The 23,797-nt window shown below is 50.2% G+C and overlaps 1 protein-coding gene across 1 annotated transcript in view; it reads right to left on the bottom strand.

Moving 5' to 3' along the window:
* The window catches only part of EPHA8 (EPH receptor A8), an 83,924-nt gene that overhangs the window by 37,686 nt on the left and 22,441 nt on the right, over nucleotides 1-23,797 (bottom strand). Inside the window, exon 3 of the mRNA XM_077837064.1 lies at nucleotides 983-1,138. Coding sequence (XP_077693190.1) covers nucleotides 983-1,138 — 156 coding nt within the window. The remainder of the gene's footprint in view (nucleotides 1-982; nucleotides 1,139-23,797) is intronic.

Below are 23,797 nucleotides of genomic sequence, written 5' to 3'. Positions count from 1 at the left end.
TCACGGAGGATGTTGATAAATTGGAGAAGATTCCAAGAGCCATGAGAATGATTGGAGGATTAGAAAACCTGTCTTATAGTGATAGACTCAAAGAGCTCCATCTATTTAGCTTAACAAAGAGAACATTAAGGGGTGACTTGATAACGGTCTACAAGTAATTACACTGGGAATAAATATTTAATAACAGGCTCTTCAGTCTAGCAGAGAAAGTTCTAACATGATCCAATGGCTGGAAGTTAACTCTAGGCAAAATCAGAATGGAAAAAAGGTGAGAGTAATTAAGCATTGGAACAGCTTACCAAAGGTCTCAGTGTATTCTCCATTCCTGATAACTTTTAAACCAAGATTGGGTTTTGTTTTTTAAAAAGATCTGCTCTAGGAATTACCTTGGGGAAATTCTCTGGTTTGTGTTATACAAGAGATCAGACTAGATGATCACAATAGTCCTTTCTGGCCTGGGAATCTATGTAGCTATGAATCCATGGCATTCACATGCAGAGAGACAGGTCCCATCTACACTAAGAAAAAGACGGGTTTAAAACACAATAGTTACATGCTTTAAAATCTTTGTGGAGTTAAGGCACATTGTAGCTTTGACATGTGAGCTATCCTGATTGAAACACACACCTTTATCCTAATGCAGTCATGCCTCCAGGACAACACAAACACCCCGAGGTACACTCACAGCGAGCGCCCCAGACACGCATACAAACACACACAGAGCATGGCAAATCTCCCATTGACTCTATTGGGGCCAGGTCTCCAGCCTGATGTTTCTAACACATTCACCCGTGTAGTGTCAGGGTTCCCTCTCGTCCCACAGACAGATACTCCCTCACCGACCTTCTGGCCCTTCCCACTTGCATGGGAATCTCCCTCTGCTGCTGTAGTCAGGCTGATTCGGGTTCTGTTCCCTGTGTGCTGTGGAAAGTGGGTGGGCAGGCTGGGGTGGGCAGTCTTAGGCAGATGGGCAGGTACTTACGCGTGCAGGCTGCAGATGGGGGATCTTGTGCTGCCCGGTAGTAGCTGCTGTCACAGCGGCACACCTGTGCAGCCCGGCTCTCTGAGTAGCTGTGCAGGGGGCACTTTGCACACAGTTGGTCACCAGGGGCTGACTTGTAAAATCCCAGCTCGCAGGCTAGAGGAGAGGGGGAAGGATGCAGTCAGAAGGCAGCACCCAGCACAGGCTCATCCACTGGCTTGGTAAATCCCATATCTACACACTGAGCTCAATGTCCCTAAAAGAGATACTTGCTCCGTGAGAGAGCTTCGCTCCTGCCCCTCCAAAGGGACCTCCCAGCTCGCTAGCTCTTCCCTGTCCTTTCTAGAAGCCCCGGAGAGACCAGTGGCAGGGGGCTTTAGGGTCCCCATATACCTCTGCATGAAACTGACCCAGGCTCCAGACTGGTTCTGCCCTGCTGCTGCCTACAGTGGCCTCCTAGCATCATCCACCAGCTGGTGCTTCCCAGCACAAGGCAGGGGAGTGGGCCGAGCAGCAGCACAAAGTAGGCGAGACACCCAGGCAAGGTGAGGGGTGATAATTAATTCCCTGCTAGAGGAGGAGGCATGGCCTGTCCAGGACTCTGCTATTCCCTGCCATAGCATCCCCTTCAGGCCTCCCCATATGGTTCATGTACCAGTGCTGGGTAATAATATGAGAGGCCTCCATGCTTGTAAAACAAAATTAAACTATTAAGAGAACCATTTCCAGAAGTGCAACCAGTGCAGCTGACATTCCAGCCATGTGCACACAGAGTGACTTCCTGGGGCCTCCTCCAAACTCTGCCCTTCTGCAAGCTGGGCTCCTCCCTCCAAGTTCCAGGCAGGCTGCTACACCTGGCACATGGAGATTTTCCTTGTCGATTAAATGCAGGACAATGTTTTCAGTGGGGTGCAGCTGAGTTGTCAGCCCTGCAAGGCAAGGTGGAGGGATAGCTGAGAGCTTTGGCTCCTGATGCCTAATTCCCTTCTCCTTCTCACCGAGGGCAGATAGGCCTGTGTGGGAAGGAGCAGAATTGCCCAGGAGAAGCTGACAGTAGTTTTGGGGTAACAGGTGAGGCGGGGAGAGGGAAGGAGGGAGCGGAAGAGCACAGTAGCTCAGGGCCACTTCTAGTCCCTTCTCTCCTGCTGTGATGCGTGTCCTCCCAGCAGCTCTCCCTCTTCGCAAAGCTACAGTCAGCTTCTCCTGAGCAACTCCTCAGAGACATGGAGAGGGCAGCAAGGGCCCGAATCTGCCAGAGAAGGGTCTTCTCCCTCCTCCTCCACCACTCCCCGCCCTGCCTCAGCTGCTGCTTCCTGCCCTGACGAGTATGGGACAGCAAGCCTGACTGGGCTTCAGTGTGCTAGGAAGCCTGCCAGGTAGCACAATGAGAGCTCTGGCCAGGAGAATTAGGGTCTTATCCCAGCTCTGCCAGATACCCTGTGTGACCCAAAGCAAGTTACTCAGACCCTAATTTGGATGCCTTCATTTTTGGGTGCCCAGCTTGAGACACATCAGTTACGTGCCCATGGGGCTTGGCTTGGGCAACATTGCCAACTCTGGCAATCTCATTGTGAGTCTGGTGACATCTGTCGTTTTCCTTGAAACATGGCGGTGCATGAGAATCTGAGCTTTTATTTCACAAAAGAACGTTTCCAGCCCTCCTGGTGGTAGGGAGAAGATGGAAAGCGTGACCTGCGCACACTCCCCAGAAGGCAAAGAACTAACACTTCTTCTCTTCATAAATCTAGTGATTCTTGAGCCAGTCCTGTGGATTTTGACTCATGATTTCTTAACATCAGAGCCTGGCCATGTTGCTCCAGGCACCTATGTCTGGCCTTTGGCTGTCACCTCTCTGTGCCTGTTTGCACAATGCAGAGGCCAGTATGCACCTTCCTTCCAGCTCCACTCCCCAGCTGTGGGAGATGCACTCACTTATGCCCCGAGCTGGCAGGGCTCGTGTGTGCAGTGTTTGTGAGGTTGCTTGTCCTCTGGATTTGTGCTTTCTGACCAAGGAGCTGGAGCTGATCCCCCAAATTAGGGGTGGTGAAGTCAGAGCCAATTTGTCACTGCATGCTGCTCCCATTTATCAGCTCTGGAGAGACAGTTGGCCAGGAAAAATGGGAACACAAAGCATGACAAATTTTCATTGAGCAGGAGTTGTAATCGTTTAGAATTTAATGTTGTAAAGAAATGTTAATTACCTGTGGCAATGATTCACATTTATTTTAGATGTAGTCAAGGAGAAAATTATGCTAAATTACCACTGTTTATACATGCTCCACATGAAACACAGCAATGGGCCAGAGCTGGTGTGAATGTGCAATGGTGTCTTGGCTATGACACAGGTCAGACATTCAGCCAGATCCATGCGGATCTGTCATCACTAGGATGCATAAAGTCCGCGGAGCAGACCAGGGGATCTTGGTCAAGTCTCTGATGGAGCCAGGACATGTGTACTGGACAGTTCCTGTTCCAGGGCCATGGGGTGTGTGTGTGTGTGTGGGTGTGTGTGTGTGTGTCCACATGCAAGATGGCTTCTGTGGCAGGCATGTGAGACAGTGTCTGAAACAGGCTATGCTAGAGCAGGAGTCCATGTACTAGAACATATGGATTGTTCTGTGGGCTACATAGTCCTCCCATATCTGCATTTTGGGAGACCGGGTAGATAATGACTGTGTCCTGGAGTTGGCACCTATTCGATCAAAAGCATGTTACCATACCTATTGGGATGTCCCACTCCCACAGCTCTGGTCCTGCTAGGAAACGCAGGCCAATAGCGTGTGGGAGAACAGACACTCAATGATTAGTGGTGAGAAGAACAAACCAGCAGGGAACTGCCATTGGATAAAATAATTTAACAAGCCCCACAGACATTACTCTAACACCTACAGAATGAAATAAAGAATGAGATGGTCTCTAGGTTATTTAACCCACCCTGTAGCAGGAGTAGAATTCCATAGAATGGTCCAGAACAACCTATAGCAAAATTATCCAGCTCTATACAGTGCTCCTGGACATTTCCATCTCGGGAGAGCCCTCTGGGGAGTATCCAGGATGCCATGGGGATTTATTTTGATGTACAACAATGCTGCACAAGGTGTGCTGACAGACAGCTGTACGCAAAGAACATGCACATGGCAGCATGGATCAGCAGTCACAAAACACTCCTGTCTGCTCCGTCACCCCTCCCAGAATATCTCCTCCCACATAAACCATGTCAGCTCACCCCTTCCTGGGCTCACTGGCAGGCCTGGCAGTGTATCCTAGTCTGGAGACCAGCAAGCTTGGGTCTAAACTGGGGCTTGGCAGCCTAGCTGGTTCCACTGATCTGAACTGCCACAGGAGGAGAAAGTGAGTTCCTTAGGTCCTTGGTATGGGGACTTGGGTTGAATTCCCTGAGTTTCCATATATCCATAGAGTCCGATGACCTGGGGCTACCATGAGCAGAGCTCAGGGTACACTGCCAAATATTTTCAGTGGATAGTCATTAGAATCCTTAAACGATCACATTCTGCTCCCTTCCTACGGTGAGAAATGGCAGGTCTCCAGTAACTTACTGAATATTCATGGCAAGCCAATGTCAAGTTCTGTTGGGCACCCTCATGCTGAGACGTTTGTTCATCCGAATGGGGAGTGGGGACATCATGTGACCTATCTGTCCAATCTGGTCAAAAGAGTTTGAATTCTAGCTTTCTGCCACTCACAGAACGGGATTGCAAAGGAGATGCTGTTCCATCCCAATGTACCCATCCCTCCCCACAGATGGACCTCCAGTGAGATGATTGTGTAGCCCAACTCTGGGAAAATCACAGTCCGCTCCTAAAGCAGAAATATTCATCCAAAAAGGCGTTGTGAATTACTAGCCCAGCTCTAGCTAAGAGGCAGTGCCACAAAGTCAGTGCAGGACCTGGGAGGATCACGGGGATCAGGGTTAATTAGAGCACTGGGGACTATAGTAAGGAATGGTTATGTGGGTCCACTTCCTCCTCTACACACACGCATACACATGCATGGAGCACATATGCATGACAACCATCAGGGTGTGAGTAGGAAATCTCTAACCCAAAGCATTTCTGCCTCAGGCTCTCAAAGCACATACACTTGCATGAAATATACACTTGCTTCTAAACCCATAACCTGCCATTTTAATGCCACTTGGGCATAATGATGCCAACATCACATGATTTCTGCTCCGTGCCTCCCACCACAGTGATTGGAATCAGTGGCTCTGCTTCCGGCACAGACCATCCACACATCCCAGCCTGGTGCTGCAGCTCCCCCTCTCCACATCCCAGCTCCTGATGCCTCCTGGCAGCTGCTGCCTGTACTGGGAGGTCTCGGGAGCTGGCAGTCTTGTATCAATAAGAGAGAGTGTGGGGCAGGCTCTGCCAAGCCATCTGTAGCTTGGGCCATTTGTTTACCTCCCACTTATCCTCTGGGAACAGAATAACATCTGCTAATAAGTTGGCAGGGTAGCAGAAATGATAGATGAACCTGTCAAGGAAATGATAGCCAAGGATCAGCCACCCTGCATGTCCAAGTTGGTGTTGACGGGGCCTAGTACTCTGCCTAGGGAAGCGATTTGGAAAAGGAAAGGCAGCTTTGGGAGTGGCGGGAGATGGAAGTGCAGCCTGCTTGGAGTTCCTGGCTGGGGTCCTTCTCTTGTCTGTTCTCCTCAGGAGCATGAAGGCAGGAGTGGGGGGTACATCCAGGAGTAGCAGTGATGCTGGGTAGCCCTCTTGCGCTCAGCACCGGGAGCTGGGACTCAGGATTGTTCCATTCATTGGTCATGCAGAAACCCAATAGTCATGAGAAATGCCCCTTGGTATGTGTGTACGTGACAGACTGACATGGAAATGAGCCACGTAGACAACAGAGCTCAGCTGCCAATCTTCTTGTCTTCTGCATCTCAGAAGCTGCTCGAACATGGTGGCAGGGACATGGCAATGGAACAAGCTCTCATAGGACCCAGAGAGCCCAACGCTGATCAAAGGCAGCAATGAACCCCCTCTCCAAATGCAAACGCTCCATGCTTGAGCCACGTGAGGTTGTTGGGAAAGGGACATGGAGCATTAGGAAGAAACTTGTGTTAGATGGTGTCCTGAGTGACATGGCTTTGTTGAGTTCATTGGTGTTGCCTGTGTGCAACTCCAATAATTCAGGTGTTAATTTGTGCCCCATGAAGCTGGCTGCTCTCCCACACCCACAAAGATGGTTTCTCCTGCTCCCTCCAACCCATGAAGTCAACTCTTACTGCTCCCTCAGGTCTAGAGAGCTGGCTGTCACTACATATGCCAATGCACACAGCTGCTAGTAACTGCAACTTTGCAGCATCCTGTGAATTCCCCCTCTAGCCCACATTCCCACAGACAAGCACAGACACCAGTGGCTGCTCCTTGGACCTGCACAGCTGCCTACAGCCCCTCCCACAGACTCACATGACTACCTGCCATCTCCAAATTGGGCCCACAAGACCATGTGTCAGCGCTAAGCAGCCCTGCATAGCCACTTGTCACTGCCCCCTCACACCTACGTAAGCACCCGTCACTGCTTCCATAGCCCGCACAGCCAGTACTTGCCCCAGGCCTCACCCCACGGCATCCTCATGGCCACTGCCCTCTATTCCTCTCACCTGCACACCCGCATCTTACTGCTTCCTCAGACCCAAGCTGCCATCCCCATCGCACCTTCAAATCCATGCAGCTGCTTCTTCAAGCCAGTATGGCCTCCTGTCGCTTTTCCCACACAACATACCTGCCTGTCACCCTTCCCCATATCCTCAAAGCTACACAGATCCTGGGTTGACAAAGCTTTTGGCACAGCACACCCAATCTGCAGAGCCTTCTCTCAATACCTCTTGGCCTGGAGAGTCACCATTATTCAGATCCACAAGGATAAATGTCTCTGTGACTCCCTCATGTGGCATGGCCACTTTAATCACCACACTTTCCATCTGCCACAGCCATCTGTCACTACTCCCTCAACCCGCCACCGCCAGCCGTCGCCACTTCCCTCAACCCGAAACCGCCAGCCGTCGCCACTTCCCTCAACCCGACACCCTCAGCCTTTGCCACTTCCCTCAACCCGACACCCCCCGCCATCGCCACTCCTTCAAATGAAAACAACTTCTGCCATTCCTTCAACTCTACACAACCATCAGGACTCCCTCAAAGTAACACAACCAAACATCCAGCCTCAACCTGAACCAGTCCACACAAGAGATCCACTTCCTAGACACTACAGTGCTAATAAGTGATGGTCAAATAAACACCATCCTGTGCCAGAAACCTACTGACCACTATACTTACCTACATGTCTCCAGCTTTCATCCAGACCACATCACATGATCCATTGTCTACAGCCAAGCTCAAAGATACAACCACATTTGCTCCAATCCCTCAGACAGAGACAAACACCTACAAGATCTCTATCAAACATTCTTACAACTACAATACCCACCTGGTAAAGTGAAGAAACAGATTGACAGAGCCAGAAGGGTACCCAAAAGTCACCTACTACAAGACTGGCCCAACAAAGAAAGTAACAGAACGCCACTAGTCATCACCTACAGCCCCCAACTAAAACTTCTCCAGTGCATCATCAAGGATCTACAACCTATCCTGAAGGACGATCCCTCACTCTCACAGATCTTGGGAGACAGGCCAGTCCTCACTTACAGACAGCCTCCCAAACTGAAGCAAATACTCACCAGCAACCACACACCACACAACAAAAACACTAACCCAGGGACCAAACCCTGCAACAAAGCCTGGTGCCAACTCTGTCCGCATATCTATTCAAGGAACACCATCATAGGACCTAACCACATCAGCCACACCATCAGGGGCTTGTTCACCTACACATCTACCAATGTGATATATGCGATCATGTGCCAGCAATGCCCCTCTGCCATGTACATTGGCCAAACCAGACAGTCTCTACCCAAAAGAATAAATGGACGCAAATCTGACATCAGGAATTAGAACATTCAAAAATCAGTAGGGGAACACTTCAATCTCCCTGGTCACTCAATAACAGACTTAAAAGCAGCAATTTTTCAACAACAAAAACTTCATAAACAGACTCCAATAAGAAACTGCAGAACTGGAATTAATTTGCAAACTGGACACCATCAAATTAGGCCTGAATAAAGACTGGGAGTGGATGGATCATTACAAAAACTAATTTCCCCGTACTGTTACTCACACCTTCTTGTCAACTGTTTGAAATGGGCCACCCTCATGACCACTACAAAAGTAATTTTTTCTCCCTTGGTATTCTACTGTTAATTGAATTGTCTCATTAGCACTGACCCCCTACTTGGTAAGGCAACTCCCATCTTTTCATGTACTGTGTATTTATACCTGCTACTGTATTTTCCACTCCATGCATCTGATGAAGTGGGTTTAGCCCACGAAAGCTTATGCCCAGATAAATGTGTTCGTCTCTAAGTGCCACAAGGACTCCGCGTTGTTTTTACAACCAAACATTGCGACTACTTCAACCCAACATATCTATCACCACTCCTTCAAACAAACACAGCTGACCATCGCCATTGCTTCAGGCCAAGACAGCCATTGCCACTTCCTTCAAAGCAGGAAACTCTCCTGGTGATACAGATGGTGAAACCCAGCCCACACCAGCACTGGAGAAGGAGCAAACCACTCCCTGTCAGCAATGCAAATGGCTCCAGAACAACCCCTATACTAACTCAGAAGATGGTACAAACACCCCTCTCCACTAGTGATGTAGATGGTGCCAGAACCATCCCCATGCCAGTGATAGAGATGGACGAGCTTTTTGTGTCTTTCCAATTCAATGTGTCAGGCAGTGAAGCTGCACTTCCTTCCCTTCTTGCTGGGGATGCAATGACACCACACTGCATGGGACATTCACTTTCAAGCACACCCAAAGCCCAACTCCTGTGCAGACCCAAAGCTCAACTCCTGACCCTACACTGCCAGGGCGTGGCAGGATACCAGCCTGACTACTTCTGAGAGCTGAGGGGCCTTGCTGATATGAGTTTGAGTCACCTTGGGCAATGTCAGGGTGAGAGGCAGGTTTCACTGCTAATGATTCCATGGCCATAACAGCTGTGAATTCATTATCATCAATCACTCCCTCCAAGTTCTTTTCTAAACAGCCTCAAAACTCCACACCTTAGCGCTCCCTGTACAGAGACAAACACCCCTGGAAAGGAAGAGGCTCACTAGGTGTCCCAGATGGGCCCTGTCCTGGTCACACTGGCTGTGTCCGCTTGTAGGAAGTTTTCAGCATGCCCAGCCAGTGGCTGGAAGGCCATGTCAATGGAGGGAGCCTGTCCTCCATTGTCAGACACATAGAAGAACATAAATTGTTGCGTAAAAGTCAACATGGTTTCTGTAAAGGGAGATCGTGTCTTACTAGTCTTACTAATCTAATAGAGTTCTTTGAGGGGTCAACAAACATGTGGACAAGGGGGATCCAGTGGACATAGTGTACTTAGATTTCCAGAAAGCCTTTGACAAGGTCCCTCACCAAAGGCTCTTACGTAAATTAAGTTGTCGTGGGATAAGAGGGAAGATCCTTTCATGGATTGAGAACTGGTTAAAAGACAGGGAACAAAGGGTAGGAACAAATGGTAAATTTTCAGAATGGAGAGGGGTAACTAGTGGTGTTCCCCAAGGGTCAGTCCTAGGACCAATCCTAGTCAACTTATTCATAAATGATCTGGAGAAAAGGGTAAACAGTGAGGCGGCAAAGTTTGCAGATGATACTAAACTGCTCAAGATAGTTAAGACCAAAGCAGACTATGAAGAACTTCAAAAATATCTCACAAAACTAAGTGATTGGGCAACAAAATGGCAAATGAAATTTAATGTGGATAAATGTAAAGTAATGCACATTGGAAAAAATAACCCCAACTATACATACAGTATGATGGGGGCTAATTTAGCAACAACTAATCAGGAGACAGATCTTGGCATCATCGTGGATAGTTCCCTGAAGACATCCACACAGTGTGCAGCGGCAGTTTCAAAAAAGCAAATGGGATGTTAGGAATCGTTAAAAAAAGGACAGAGAATAAGACAGAGAATATCTTATTGCCCTTATATAAATTCATGGTACACCCACATCTTGAATACTGGGTACAGATGTGGTCCCCTCATCTCAAAAAAGATATACTGGCATTAGAAAAGGTTCAGAAAAGGGCACCTAAAATGATTAGGGGTTTGGAAGGGGTCCCATATGAAGAGAGATTAAAGAGGCCAGGACTTTTCAGCTTGGAAAAGAGGAGACTAAGGGGGGATATGATAGAGGTCTATAAAATCATGAGAAAGTGTGGAGAAAGTGAATAAGGAAAAGTTAATTACTTGTTCCATAATATAAGAACTAGGGGCCACCAAATGAAATTAATGGGTAGCAGGTTTAAAACAAATGAAAGGAAGCTCTTCCTCACACAGCACACAGTCAACCTGTGAAACTTCTTGCCTGAGGAGATTGTGAAGGCTAGGACTATAACAGGGTTTAAAAGAGAACTGGATAAATTAATGGACTTTAAGTCCATTAATGGCTATGAGCCAGGATGGGTGTCCCTAACCTCTGTTTGTCAGAGGGTGGAGATGGATGGCAGGAGAGAGATCACTAGATCATTACCTGTTAGGTTCACTCCCTCTGGGGCACCTGGCATTGGCCACTGTCGGTAGACAGGATACTGGGCTGGATGGACCTTTGGACTGACCCAGTATGGCCATTCTTATGTTCTTATGTTCAGGGCTGGGCCCTGGGAGGACTTGCATGGGGCACATGGGATGTGCCTGCAAAGGGGCAGGCCATATGCACACTTCACTGGTTTCACTCTCTGCACCTGGTCTGTCCAGGAGGCACTGGATGTGCCTCACAATGAGGCTGGCACAGATGCATTGGAAGGGCCCAGGATATGGCCCATGGGATTGATAATACACACTCTCCACTCCATTGAAACTACCCACAAAACTGGCCTCTTCCTGGCCCAGCCTGAGAGCCTGGTCTCCATATTTGTTCTCCTTGATCCCTTCTGCCTTTGACCCTATCAAGCTCTCACTTATCTCTTGCGTGGATGTCCATGATGCTGCCATTCCCTGATTCAGCTCCCAGCTTGCTAACAGCGCCTTCAGCACTACCTTCAGTGAGTCTTTCTCCTCCTTCCCATGACGGCTGTCTTTGGTGCTCTCTTTACTTCCCTTTGCTCTTGCTCCTGTGACCCCATCTGCATTGACAGTTTCTTATCCCCTCACAAATGTACACCACCATCCTCTCCTGCTCTGCCCAGGCCCCTGCTTGTCCTTTCCCACTGATATCTCTGCGGGGATCTGCCAATGCTCCTTAAATGAAACATGGCAAAATATAAACTTCATCTCAACCCTTCCCTGCCTCCTTTTCCATCTCTTTTGTCAGCTCCCAACTCCTGCTATCTCTCCAGTTTATGACCTAGGATTACAGAATTATACAAAGGTAGGGGTGAAAGGGACCTCAAGAGGTCATCTAGTCCAGCCTGCCCCCACATACACACACTGATATAGAACTAAGTAAATCTAGACCATCCTCGGCAGGTGTTGTCCAACTTGTTCTTAAAACAAGGCTGGGGATTCCATAACCTATTCCAGTGCTTAATCACCTGTATGATTATAGTTGGAAAGTTTTTTCCTAGTATCTAACCTAAATCTCCATTGCTGCAGATTAAGCTGATTGCTTCTTGTCCTGCCTTCAGTGGACATTGAGAACAATTGATTACACACCTCTTTATAACAGCCCTTAACAGGTGAAGACTGTTACTAGGTCCCACCTCAGTCTTCTTTTCTCAAGACTAAACATGCCCACATTTTTAACCTTTTCTCATAGATCAGGTTTTCTAAATCTTTGATCATTCTTGTTGCTCAACTCTGGACTCTCTCCAATTTGTCCACATCTTTCCTAAAGGGAGGCCCCCAGAAGTGGACACAATACTTCAGCTGAAGTCGAGTAGACCAGGACAGTGACCTCCTGTAGGTCTTATGTAGGACACTCTTGTTAATACACACCCAACATGAGCTTCACCTTTTTCACACCTGCATCACCTTGTTCATTCACATTCCATTTACGATCCACTATAACCCCTCTATCCTTTTCTGCAGCAGTCTGCCTTGCCAGTTATTCCCCATTTTTGTAGCTGTGCATTTGATTTTTCCTTCCCAGGTGAAGTACAGTGCACTTGTCTTTACTGAATTTCATCTTGTTGAATTCAGACCAATTCTCCAATTTATCAAGGCTGTTTTGAATTCTAATCCTGTCCTCCAGAGTTTCTGTAACCATGCCAAGCTTGGTGTCATCTCCAAGTTTTATAAACATACTGTCCTCTCTGTTATCCAAGGCATTAATTAAAATGTCTGGGACCCTTCCCGTTTCTTCTCTCTCCCCATCCAGCCTTGCAGCAAATCCTGTTGCTTCCCCCTCTGTAACATTTCTAAATCATAGAATCATAGAATCATAGAATATCAGGGTTGGAAGGGACCTCAGGAGGTCATCTAGTCCAACCCCCTGCTCAAAGCAGGACCAATCCCCAATTAAATCATCCCAGCCAGGGCTTTGTCAAGCCTGACCTTAAAAACTTCTAGGGAAGGAGATTCTACCACCTCCCTAGGTAACGCATTCCAGTGTTTCACCACCCTCCTAGTGAAAAAGTTTTTCCTAATATCCAACCTAAACCTCCCCCACTGCAACTTGAGACCATTACTCCTTGTCCTGTCCTCTTCTACCACTGAGAATAGTTTAGAACCATCCTCTCTGGAACCACCTCTCAGGTAGTTGAAAGCAGCTGTCAAATCCCCCCTCATTCTTCTCTTCTGCAGACTAAACAATCCCAGTTCCCTCAGCCTCTCCTCAGAAGTCATGTGTTCCAGACCCCTAATCATTTTTGTTGCCCTTCGCTGGACTCTCTCCAATTTATCCACATCCTTCTTGTAGTGTGGGGCCCAAAACTGGACACAGTACTCCAGATGAGGCCTTACCAATGTCGAATAGAGGGGAACGATCACGTCCCTTGATCTGCTCGCTATGCCCCTACTTATGCATCCCAAAATGCCATTGGCCTTCTTGGCAACTAGGGCACACTGCTGACTCATATCCAGCTTCTCGTCCACTGTCACTCCTAGGTCCTTTTCCGCAGAACTGCTGCCTAGCCATTCGGTCCCTAGTCTATAGCGGTGCATTGGGTACTTCCGTCCTAAGTGCAGGACCCTGCACTTATCCTTATTGAACCTCATCAGATTTCTTTTGGCCCAATCCTCCAATTTGTCTAGGTCCCTCTGTATCCTATCCCTGCCCTCCAGCGTATCTACCACTCCTCCTAGCTTAGTATCATCCGCAAATTTGCTGAGAGTGCAATCCACACCATCCTCCAGATCATTTATGAAGATATTGAACAAAACTGGCCCCAGGACCGACCCCTGGGGCTCTCCACTTGACACTGGCTGCCAACTAGACATGGAGCCATTGATCACTACCTGTTGAGCCCGACAATCTAGCCAACTTTCTACCCACCTTATAGTGCATTCATCCAGCCCATACTTCTTTAACTTGCTGACAAGAATACTGTGGGAGACCGTGTCAAAAGCTTTGCTAAAGTCAAGAAACAATACATCCACTGCTTTCCCTTCATCCACAGAACCAGTAATCTCATCATAGAAGGCGATTAGTTTAGTCAGGCATGACCTTCCCTTGGTGAATCCATGCTGACTGTTCCTGATCACTTTCCTCTCCTCTAAGTGCTTCAGGATTGATTCTTTGAGGACTTGCTCCATGATTTTTCCGGGGACTGAGGTGAGGCTGACTGGCCTGTAGTTCCTAGGATCCTCCTTCTTCCCTTTTTTAAAGATTGGCACTACGTTAGCCTTTTTCCAGTCATCTGGGACTTCCCCCGTTTGCCACGAGTTTTCAAAGATAATGGCCAATGGCTCTGCAATCACAGCCGCCAATTCCTTTAGCACTCTCGGATGCAACTCGTCCGGCCCCATGGACTTGTGCATGTCCAGCTTTTCTAAATAGTCCCTAACCACCTCTTTCTCCATAGAGGGCTGGCCATCTACTCCCCATGTTGTGATGCCCAACGCAGCAGTCTGGGAGCTGACCTTGTTAGTGAAGACAGAGGCAAAAAAAGCATTGAGTACATTAGCTTTTTCCACATCCTCTGTCACTAGGTTGCCTCCCTCATTCAGTAAGGGGCCCATACTTTCCTTGGCTTTCTTCTTGTTGCCAACATACCTGAAGAACCCCTTCTTGTTACTCTTAAATCCCACCTATCCTCTCTCCAGCCCTCCTGCCAACTCCCGGGGTCATGCCACGGCTGCCTCTTGTAGCTTCAACCTTTCCACTGTCCCTCACACCCCCCTTTCCAAGCTTCAGTCTATCCAACAACTTGAATAACCTTCCATCCCCATGCTCCCCATGGGCCCCGTCACTGGCCCCATCTCCTTCCACCCACTCTCTGGGCCAAATTCACCATGGTGTAGCCACACAGAAGGAATCACATGAATGGTGGAGTGAGCCCATGTCCATGCATACTGATCAGCTCACCTTTGGGTCTGACCCCTTGTGTGGCAGTGGGACCTCATGCACAGTGGAGGTTGGGACTGAATGGAAGAAGCATTTTGCTAGGCACCAGCACCCATACGAGCAAGAGACAACATAAGCCAATGAAAAGCTTGGATTGGGATCAGGCCTGCTGTAATAGAAACCAATGCAGCCTGGGCTGAGAGGCTATGATAATTATCTTGTTGCGAGAAGTGGATTGTGTGATGTTACATTCCATATTCTTTATGGAAATATGCTTATGATATGGATATGACATAACTAAGATATGTTTTATGCAAGATGGGTCATGTCATTGAAAAGGTTATGATTTACTGAATGTGATTATCCAGTTTGTATGCATGTATCATTTCTGTGTCTAAAGATAGGAATATGGACTATGTAACAATTACAACTGGGTGTGTATTTGAAAAACACCCACCAGACAACAGGCCATCAGATTTGATGGGCCATTAGAAAGAAAAAACAAGACTGTGGAGATACTAATCTCTCTCCTTCCTGGGAAGCATCCTGGGCCATAACTATGACAGTACTAGGTCAGGTGGTCTTGTCACCATTATCTTGGACTTCTTGTAACTTTCCACTAAAAGGAGAGGGTGTGTGTGTCAAGTTTGGGAAACAAAAGTTTCCGATCTTATGTAAATCTTATTTAGGGGTGGGGAGGAAGGCAAATATGACTCTCCTCAATTGCCTACCCAAGAAGAAGGACTGCTGAAAGAACCTGAAGGGACAAAGGAACTAACCTGAAGGGAAAGGCCAGAAGGTCCAGTCTGTAAGAAGAAATAACTGGAACGCTGAGCTACAGAAACTCTGCATCCTGCTTAATTCAACTTTTGGGGTGAGAAATTACATTTTGTCACCTAAAAAAAGAAAAGGAGGACTTGTGGCACCTTAGAGACTAACAAATTTATTTGAGCATAAGCTTTCGTGAGCTACAGCTCACTTCATCAGATGCATTTGTCACCTGTTTCTTTAGTGAATCAAACTTAGTTTGCATGTTTTGTTTTATTTGCTCAGTAATCTGCTTTGTTCTGTTTGCTATCTCTTATAATCACTTAAAATCTATTCTTTCTAGTTAATAAACTTGTTTTTGTTTATTCTGAAACCCAGTTTGTCCAATTCATAATGGGGCGGGTGGGTGGGGGTGTAAGAGGCTGTGCATACACTCCTCCACATTGAGGGAGGAGGCAGATTTCATAACATACCTTTGGGTCTGCACTTCAAGGGAGGTAGACACCTGAGTGCTGAGGCAAGTCCCTTAAGCTGAGTCTTCCCAGAGCTGATCTCAGTGTCTGTGTCTGTCTTGCTGCACCTGGGTGTGGCCCTCTCTGTGTGTGTCCTAGAGGAGGCTTAAGAACCTAGCTCAGCAAGACAGGGTAAAAGGGGACCGAGGCTGGCAGAACAGGCTGGCAGAACAGTACATCCGGTGGCACCATAAAGGGGGCAACTTGTCATAGACTGAGGTGGGATGGACTGAGCTGGATATGCCGCAGGCCTTTGACAAACTGGAGAGAACATTGCATATGCTCACATACATTAGTGTATGAGGTGTTGTAGCCATGTCAGTCCCAGGATATTAGTGAGACAAGGTGGGTGAGGTGATCGCTTCTGTTGGTGAGAGAGACAAGCTTTTGAGTCACATGTAGTAGAAAGGGAGCCTGAGACAAGGCCTTGTATCAGAGGCCCGGTGTGAGGCCTGAGGCCTGAACTAAAGTAGTGGTAAAGCCTTGCTAATATAAAGCAAAGTTAGCAAGAGATAAGCTGTGAGCAGGCTCACAGAACCTGGCAAGAACAGGGCTGGTATTGCAAAAACACACATGTTCCTGAGAAGTGCTAGGTACAGGACACTCACACAAGCACATTCCAGAAAGGCAGTACCAGAACACCCCGATATCAAGTATGGTACAAGCCCCCCACCAAAGATAATGAGAACACAACTGACCCCTCCTAAAGATAAGGTCAGGATGAGAGTGTGACGGATAGAAATGTTTTGATCGAACCAACGTGTACATAGTAATGGGTGGTAACTAACCGCATCAGAGGGGTAGGGCCGTCCTTACCCATATGCAAAGCATGCAGCTGTGCAGGGCACCAGGAAATTTGGGACACTGCATTTCCTGGTGCCCTGCACAGCTGCGTGCTGCTCCAGCACCTGATCTGGCTCTTCCCCAGGCCCCCGCCCCTGCTCCGCCCCAGCCCCCCGTCCCTCCAGCACTCATCGGCGGTGCAGCTGAGGCTGGGTTGCAGCACTCCTGCTGCCGGCGAGTGCAGCCCCAGCCCCACCCGCACCCCCCTGAGCTCTGCAGCAGGGCCGGGCCTGCACTCTGCGACAGCTGAGTGCTGGGGGGGGTTCCCCCCTGCCCCCCAAGCCAGCCCCGCCCCCCCCACAGAGGCCTGGGGCCAGCCCCCTCCCCCACAGAGGCCTGGGGCCAGTCTCCCCGCTAACCCCCCATGGAGGCCTGGGGCCAGCCATCCCGCTTTCCCCGCACGGAGGCCTGGGGCCAGCCCCCCCGCTCCCCGCCCCTTGGAGGCCTGGGGCCCGCCCCCTCCCCCACAGAGGCCTGGGACCAGTCCCCCCACTTTCCCCCCACGGAGGCCTGGGGCCAGCCCCCCTGCTTTTCCCCCATGGAGGCCTGGGGCCGGCCCACCCGCTACCCTGCAGCAGAGGCCTGCCCCCACCCATGGCGGGGGGGCTGCGTAGGGCCCCAGAATTGCTAGGGATGGCCCTGCAGAGGGGCAATACGTAACTTGTTTGTATTGGTGTATAAAGAGGTCTCTCGGGGGGCGGGGAGGGGGTGTCAGTGTCCGGCCTAGGCGGCAGTGGAAAGTCCCACCACTGACTGAGCAGGTCCATTGTCACTGGCATACATGTAACTGTAGACATTGATCCGGGGAGCTAGGGCCATGCTTCGTCCACAGTAAACCTGACCAAGTGCCTTCGCTACTAAACCAAGTGTCGTGGTCTCTCTGGGCAGTTTGATCGGAGCCTGCTGAATGGGCTATCTGGCCAGAGCCAGTGCAGCACGCAGAGAGAACACATGCCCACAGCTAACACATGACGACACTACACGGAGCTCTTCTTCAGGTCTGGGAAAGGTACTGAGCAAATACAGATAGTTCAGCATAAGTATGAGCCACTTCACCTTGAATAGTCCCTTAGAATACCAGTTTACTATTTTTGCTAAACTATCTGTTTGCTCTTGTATTTAGCTGTGACACTGGGAGTACCTTTCCAGGCCTGAAGAAGAGCTCTGTGTAGCTCGCAAGCTTGTCTCTCTCACCAACAGAAGTTAGTCCAATAAAATATAACACCTCCCCCACCCTGTCTCACATACATTATTTACAGCGGAGCAGAATTCACCCCAGTAGGAGAGGAGTTGGTGTCAGTAAGAAAGACAATGGAGAAGTCTTTCCAATATGAGCTTGGCCAGGCTAAAGAAACCCTGAGTGTGGGATTACCAGCCAGTGGCATATGTGCAAGCAAAGGGCATCAAATTCAGCTGCATGGCAAGTTTACAGATTTTGCGGCCAACCAATGGAAAAGGTTGAGTCCCACAGGGCCATGTGCTAGCAGCCAAGAACGGAGAAGTTCTTTGTTTTTTCTAGTTGTGCAAATTGGGGCCACGGCAGTCCAGGCTGGCAGTGTCCCAGACTGAACTGTAGTTGCGGGCAGTGTTCCAACAGGAAAGGGGGAGATGCAAAGTGTGCGTGTTTTTGTGTTTCTGTTGTGAATTGAAGTGGCAGGATTGAGAGGCCTCTGGTCAGACACACAAGGGGGCAGCACAAACAGCATTCATGCAGCTTCCCCCAGTGTCACTTCCCTGCCCAGTGGGAACTAAAAGCATTTCCCATGTGAGTCCCTGAGTGTTCATCAAATAACGTCTGTCAGTCAGTACTAAGGGCTGATCTGAATGGGCGGCTTCCCAGAGACAGGAAAGATTCCATTGGCCTGATTCTCCTCTGCTTTTCCCTCGTGTTGTCAGTTCTACCTCTGCTGCAAAGTGGGGTATAACACTCCCAAACCACAACCCTCTGGGCCCTCCCACTGCTGCTCCCAGTCTGCACTGATGGCGTACTCACTTTGCCTGGCTGCAACTGACAACATGAGAGGCAGGACAGTGGCCCATCAGTGCAAGAGGGATCACAGCACATAGCAGAGCAGGTGGAATTTTGTAGTCAAAATGTAATTATGGTGGGAAATAATTATTCCTCACAATGACTTTTTGTGTGTGAAGGATTTCCCAGCTGAGTAATACTGCGCTCTGCTACTGCAGAAGGGAATTTCTAGAGTGCTGAAGTCCCCTAATTTACTGGAAACCTGAGGCAAGTGCAGAGACTTGGTGGGCTCAGAACAGAATCCCATGTGCTAACTGCACATGACACAGTGTGCAGGAGATGAGCGGGACCTGTGAATTACCTGGTAGGAGTCTAGGTGAAGGGACTTCTTCTAGGAGAAGGCCCTTTCCCAGGAGCCACACGGCCAGGCTATTTAGTCCAATGGTCAAAGAGGCCCCCAAAGATTTGAAACCAGAAACCCCGAATGACTTTTCTTCACTCTCCAGGCCTGTCTGGGCCTCTCCCTGTCGTCTCTCATATGCTATAGGCCCCATTGCCAGCTTTCAGCGATCATTTGTTAAACATTTTCCACCCAGCTTCATCGCACTTCCCCTCTCCTGTGGGAGGAGTTCGGTTAACATCCACAAAGCCAGCAACTGCCACCTTCAAACCCCTTTTGCCGCCCAGCCTACGAAAAACTCAACAAAGCTGGGCAACCAGTGAGCCGTGACCACAGCTCCCTACGATGGCCCAAACACCTCACTGTGTTCCCCCACATGTCTACCTGAGCCCACTACTGCTTTCTCTCTTGTGTTAGACTCTAATTCTCCGCTCTCTGGGGCAAAGCCTACTTGTTTGTTCCTACATGTTGGTACAGCGCCTGGCACCACGGGGCTCCAAGGCAATGCAAACAAATATTGGTAAGAATTGAAGAGAAAGGTCAGCAGTGCTCTGGCCTGGGTAGGGCAGGGGAAAGCTGGCTATCTCGGCCCTGGCTCAGCGGGGTTCTTACCATGAAGCCACATGGGGCGGGGGCGCTTTTCTTCCCTCTGAAAAATAAAAATATCTTCCTGCATGTGAAATGAATTACCAGGCGCATCCTGGCAGGATCTTCCAACCCTGGCCCAAGTTGGAAGACTCTTGGCCAAAGTTCCAGAGCTAAGCTACCTTGGGAAGTACCAGGGCAGGGCATTGTGCGCCCCAAGTATTCCCAGGCCAGCTGTCCAGCTGCCTCTCCACCCCACCCCTGGCTTGGCGACAGGGAACAGGGGCTGGGCTCTGCTGTCTTGAAGGAAGCCCTGCTACCACAGGGTGATGTTCCCTGGTGACCAACGGGAACCTCCCTTTAAACCGTATCAGTAAAGGCCTTTAGCATCGTCCAGCATTCTCTCTCCTTCCCCATGGCTGCTGGGTGCCTGCCCCCTCTCCAGGGAACATTTGTACCCTCTCCCTTACTCAGGGGCTGGCGGCACCCATGACCCCTCTCCTAACTCAGGGGCTGCCTGTGCCAATTCTTCCCTCTCATTCAAGGGCCGGCTGCACCACAGCCGTCTCAGCTTCCCATCCATGCCCCAGCCCCGACCATGGAGAAGGCTGAGCCCGCTCGGGGTGGTGGACCCCATGCTGGGCCGGCCTCAGCCTTTTTGCTGCTCCAGGATGCCCCACACCTACGGGGAAGAGGGTAGGTGGCCAGAACGCCACAGTGGCCTCTGGTTCATTCTTATGACTGCTGCCCTGTGCACTTGCCATTCAGTGCAGGGACAGCAAATCGACAGAGGACTGGGATCCTTCAGAGCGGGCGACAGCCCAGACATAAAGCCTGCGCTGTGTCTGCATGACAGGCCCTGTCTCAGGGGACCCGAGGAAGGCCAGTGGCGAAGCTGCTAAGGCAGGGGCTGCTGTGCATAAGGCTGTCTGTCTGACGGATTCCAGGCTCAGAGGGTTTTGCAGGGGGGAGCGAGAGGGTAGGCTCACCAGCCTTGCCTGCCAGCCACTTCAGACCAGGAGCGGGGTCACGGCCCGGTTACGGTGCTGGGCAGAGGCACGGTTGCAGAGGGATCAAACAGCCTTTGAAGGGCTCCCAGCCAGAGGAGAGCGAGGAGTGAGCTGCATTTCCCATGCAGTTAAGGGAACAATAACCAGCTTATTGTCTGTGAAACAGGAAACTCTCTGGAGAGACGGCAAGCAGCAGCCGGCCTAGCAAGAGCCAGTGCCACTTCGCCAACAAGTGCAAGAAGCTTCCGTGCCAAGCCCATCTGCTGAGATGGCCAATTCTCGCTCCGCCTCTGATCCACATTACTGGGGAGGCCACAGCTCCGCTTCTGAGCAGATCCCTGGGGCCTGAGCCCAGCTGTTCATTCCCAGGGTTACTGGATGGGGGGTGCAGGAGAGGGGACCCCAGCCCCGGCATGCTGAGAGGGAGATTGTGGGGCGCCGCTGCAGCCCTCTAGCCCCAGGAAGGCAAGCGGTGTGGTCCCAGCCCCTGGAGCCCAGTGGCACAGCCAAAGTGGGGGCCTGGGGGCAGAGTGTGGGCGGGGCCACGTCTGGCTGTTTGGGGAGGCACAACCTCTTCTACCCACCGCCCATGAGCCCAGGAATCTGCAGCCACCCATCTGTACTGAGCAGCAAACGCCCTGTGCCTGTCCCGGCAAGCCCAGGGTGCAGTGCCTCTTCCAAGGCCCTTTCCTCAGTGTTGCAAACCACAAGCCTCGCTTTCAGCTAAGGCTGGTGAAAACACCAATGCGTCAACATTCATTGGGGGCCGATCACATTCCCCAGCATTTGGACGAGAAGGGCACAATCAAACTGAGAAATGTCGAGTTTCCAGTGAGCTGGGACTTCCCTATGGAACCTTGTTTGTGCGCACTGCTCACTCAGCTTTCTAAGCACCTGCCCCCTCTCAGCAGTGGTACAGCCTGTTCCAGAGAAGGCACACACTGTGCTCTCTTCTGGAGACCTGGATCTTTCTCCTTGCTTTCCTCTGTCTAGAGTAAAAGGCATTTTGAACTAAAAGTGCCTCAGTAATCTCTGTGCCCGGGGCGCTTGGATGTGGCCAATCCCCATGCCCCGGGGTGCTCGGACATTGCTGGTCCCCGCGCCCGGGGTGCTCGGACGGGGCTGGTTCCCATGACTGGAGTGCTCGGACATGGCTGACCCCTGTTCCCAGAGCAATATTGTGGCATTTGCCACTTGACCATTACCAGAAAGGTCAGCGTAGAACAGGGGTTCTCAAATTGGGGGTCGGGACTCCTCAGGGGGTCATGAGGTTCTTACATGGGAGGTCATGAGCTGTCAGCCTCCAATCCAAATCACGCTTTGCTTCCAGCATTTATAATGGTTTTAAATATATAAAGTGTTTTTATTTTATAGGCGGGGTCGCACTCAGGCTTGCTATGTGAAAGGGGTCACCAGTACAAACGTTTGAGAACCACTGGCATAGAAGGAAAGGCATGAATACATAGCTGTGACTGAGCAAGGCCACCAAGCTGTGACAGCTGCTGACTTCTCCCAGCGCTGGTGCCTTGGAGCTTGGCACACAGCTCCCCTCTGGGCAGCACTGGGAGTTTGGCCTCAGAGTAAGGGCAACCAAGGGCCTCAGGAGACAAAGATCCTGGCTTGTGAATAATGCAAATGAGTGAAGAAGAGAGGCACAAACAGCAGGGGTTACCCCCAGCCCACCCCAGGCCCTCCTGCAGCTGGCATGCTGTCCTGAAGGGGCAGCCCAGGATCTGCCCAGCCATGGAACTCCTTGGGTGGTGTGAGGCTGGGGACAGGAGGGGGGCATGGCCAAATGCACAGTGCTGCACCAGATCCTCATCAGGCTGCAATCTGCTGTGTGCAAACGTAGGATGGTGTGACTTGTACCAGGTTGTGGCTGTGTGGGTGTGAGGGAAAAGGGGTTACACACACACACACCACCCCTGCTCTAGCTCCTTCCACCTCCCAGGGCATTGCAAATATCCATGAGACTCGCCTCGTCACGCCCCCAGGAAGGTGCCTAGGGCAGTGTTCTCATCATCCCCATTGACACAGGGGCAAACACGGCACCATGGGACTTGCCCAAGATCACACAAGTCCATGGCAGAGGCCTGGGTAGACTCCGGGTCTCAGTCCGGCAAGAGAGCTGTGAGAGCGCCCTCCTCAAACGAGCTGGTTAGAGGACGGATCCTCGAGGTGAGCGTTCTCCACTCTGGAGCCAGAAGGGTAATCTTCCTTGTGTGCTGGGACTGTGCCCATGCCCAGCGTGAGCTCAGTGAGGGTTAGGTTTACACTGCCTTGCACCTGGGCTGCTTGTATGTACTGGCACCAAGTGTGAACTGCTAGAACTGGAGCAATTTACACCGACATCATGCTGGTGTCCATGGGCAGGCAAGGTGCAGGGCAATGGAAAACGAGGCCCAATGAGCAAACTCAGACTGAGCTGCAGAGCCTTCTCTCCAGGCCTCCTGAGCTCCACTACACACCCCGCACTCACATGGGAGTTTAGAAGTGAAGTGGCCCTGCCTGACCTCAGAAAGCCTGGCTATGGGTGTCTTGTGTGAGCTCTTAGCCAGTTACATCTACTGCCAACATCCCGCTAGGACACAGCCTCTGCCTCATTCCCTACGGCGGAGAGGTGCCTCTGGATGTGCCTGCCTTTCCCATGCACCCAGCGAATGCTCCACATGCTCCTGAGCCAAGAGCCCTCTTCCAGGAACCTCTAACCCTTTCCCAGTTGGTCAAACTCCAGTGATTCTGCTTCACTACCCAATGCTGATGGCTGAAGGAAAAGAAACAGATTCAAACCCCAAACTCTTAGTCCCCAAACCCAGTGAAGGCAGCTGGGTGACAACAGCAAACCTGCCTCTTGTGCCACTGACAAGGCCCAGGTGCTTAAAATCAATGGAGTGCATTATTCTCCCATCACAGCACAATCTCCTTAACTCTGACCTGAAATGCACACCAGCTCTTCATCAGGACTGTCAACATACAGACAACTCAGGAAAAAGACACCAGTAGTTTAATATGTTCCCATTAATGAAACGTTCTGGGTTTGGTTTTATGTGGGCAATGTAAGATTTATTATTTTAACTGTTTTTCGCATTGCTTTCAGGTAATAAATGAAGACACAGGTTTACATTTTGTACAAATAAATGAGATGGGCCAAATCACTGGATTATTAAATTAAAGGGGCGA

Source organism: Eretmochelys imbricata, chromosome 18 (genome assembly GCF_965152235.1).
Source record: "Eretmochelys imbricata isolate rEreImb1 chromosome 18, rEreImb1.hap1, whole genome shotgun sequence".
NCBI lineage: Eukaryota > Metazoa > Chordata > Testudines > Cheloniidae > Eretmochelys > Eretmochelys imbricata.
This window is presented reverse-complemented; position numbering and strand designations above follow the sequence as displayed.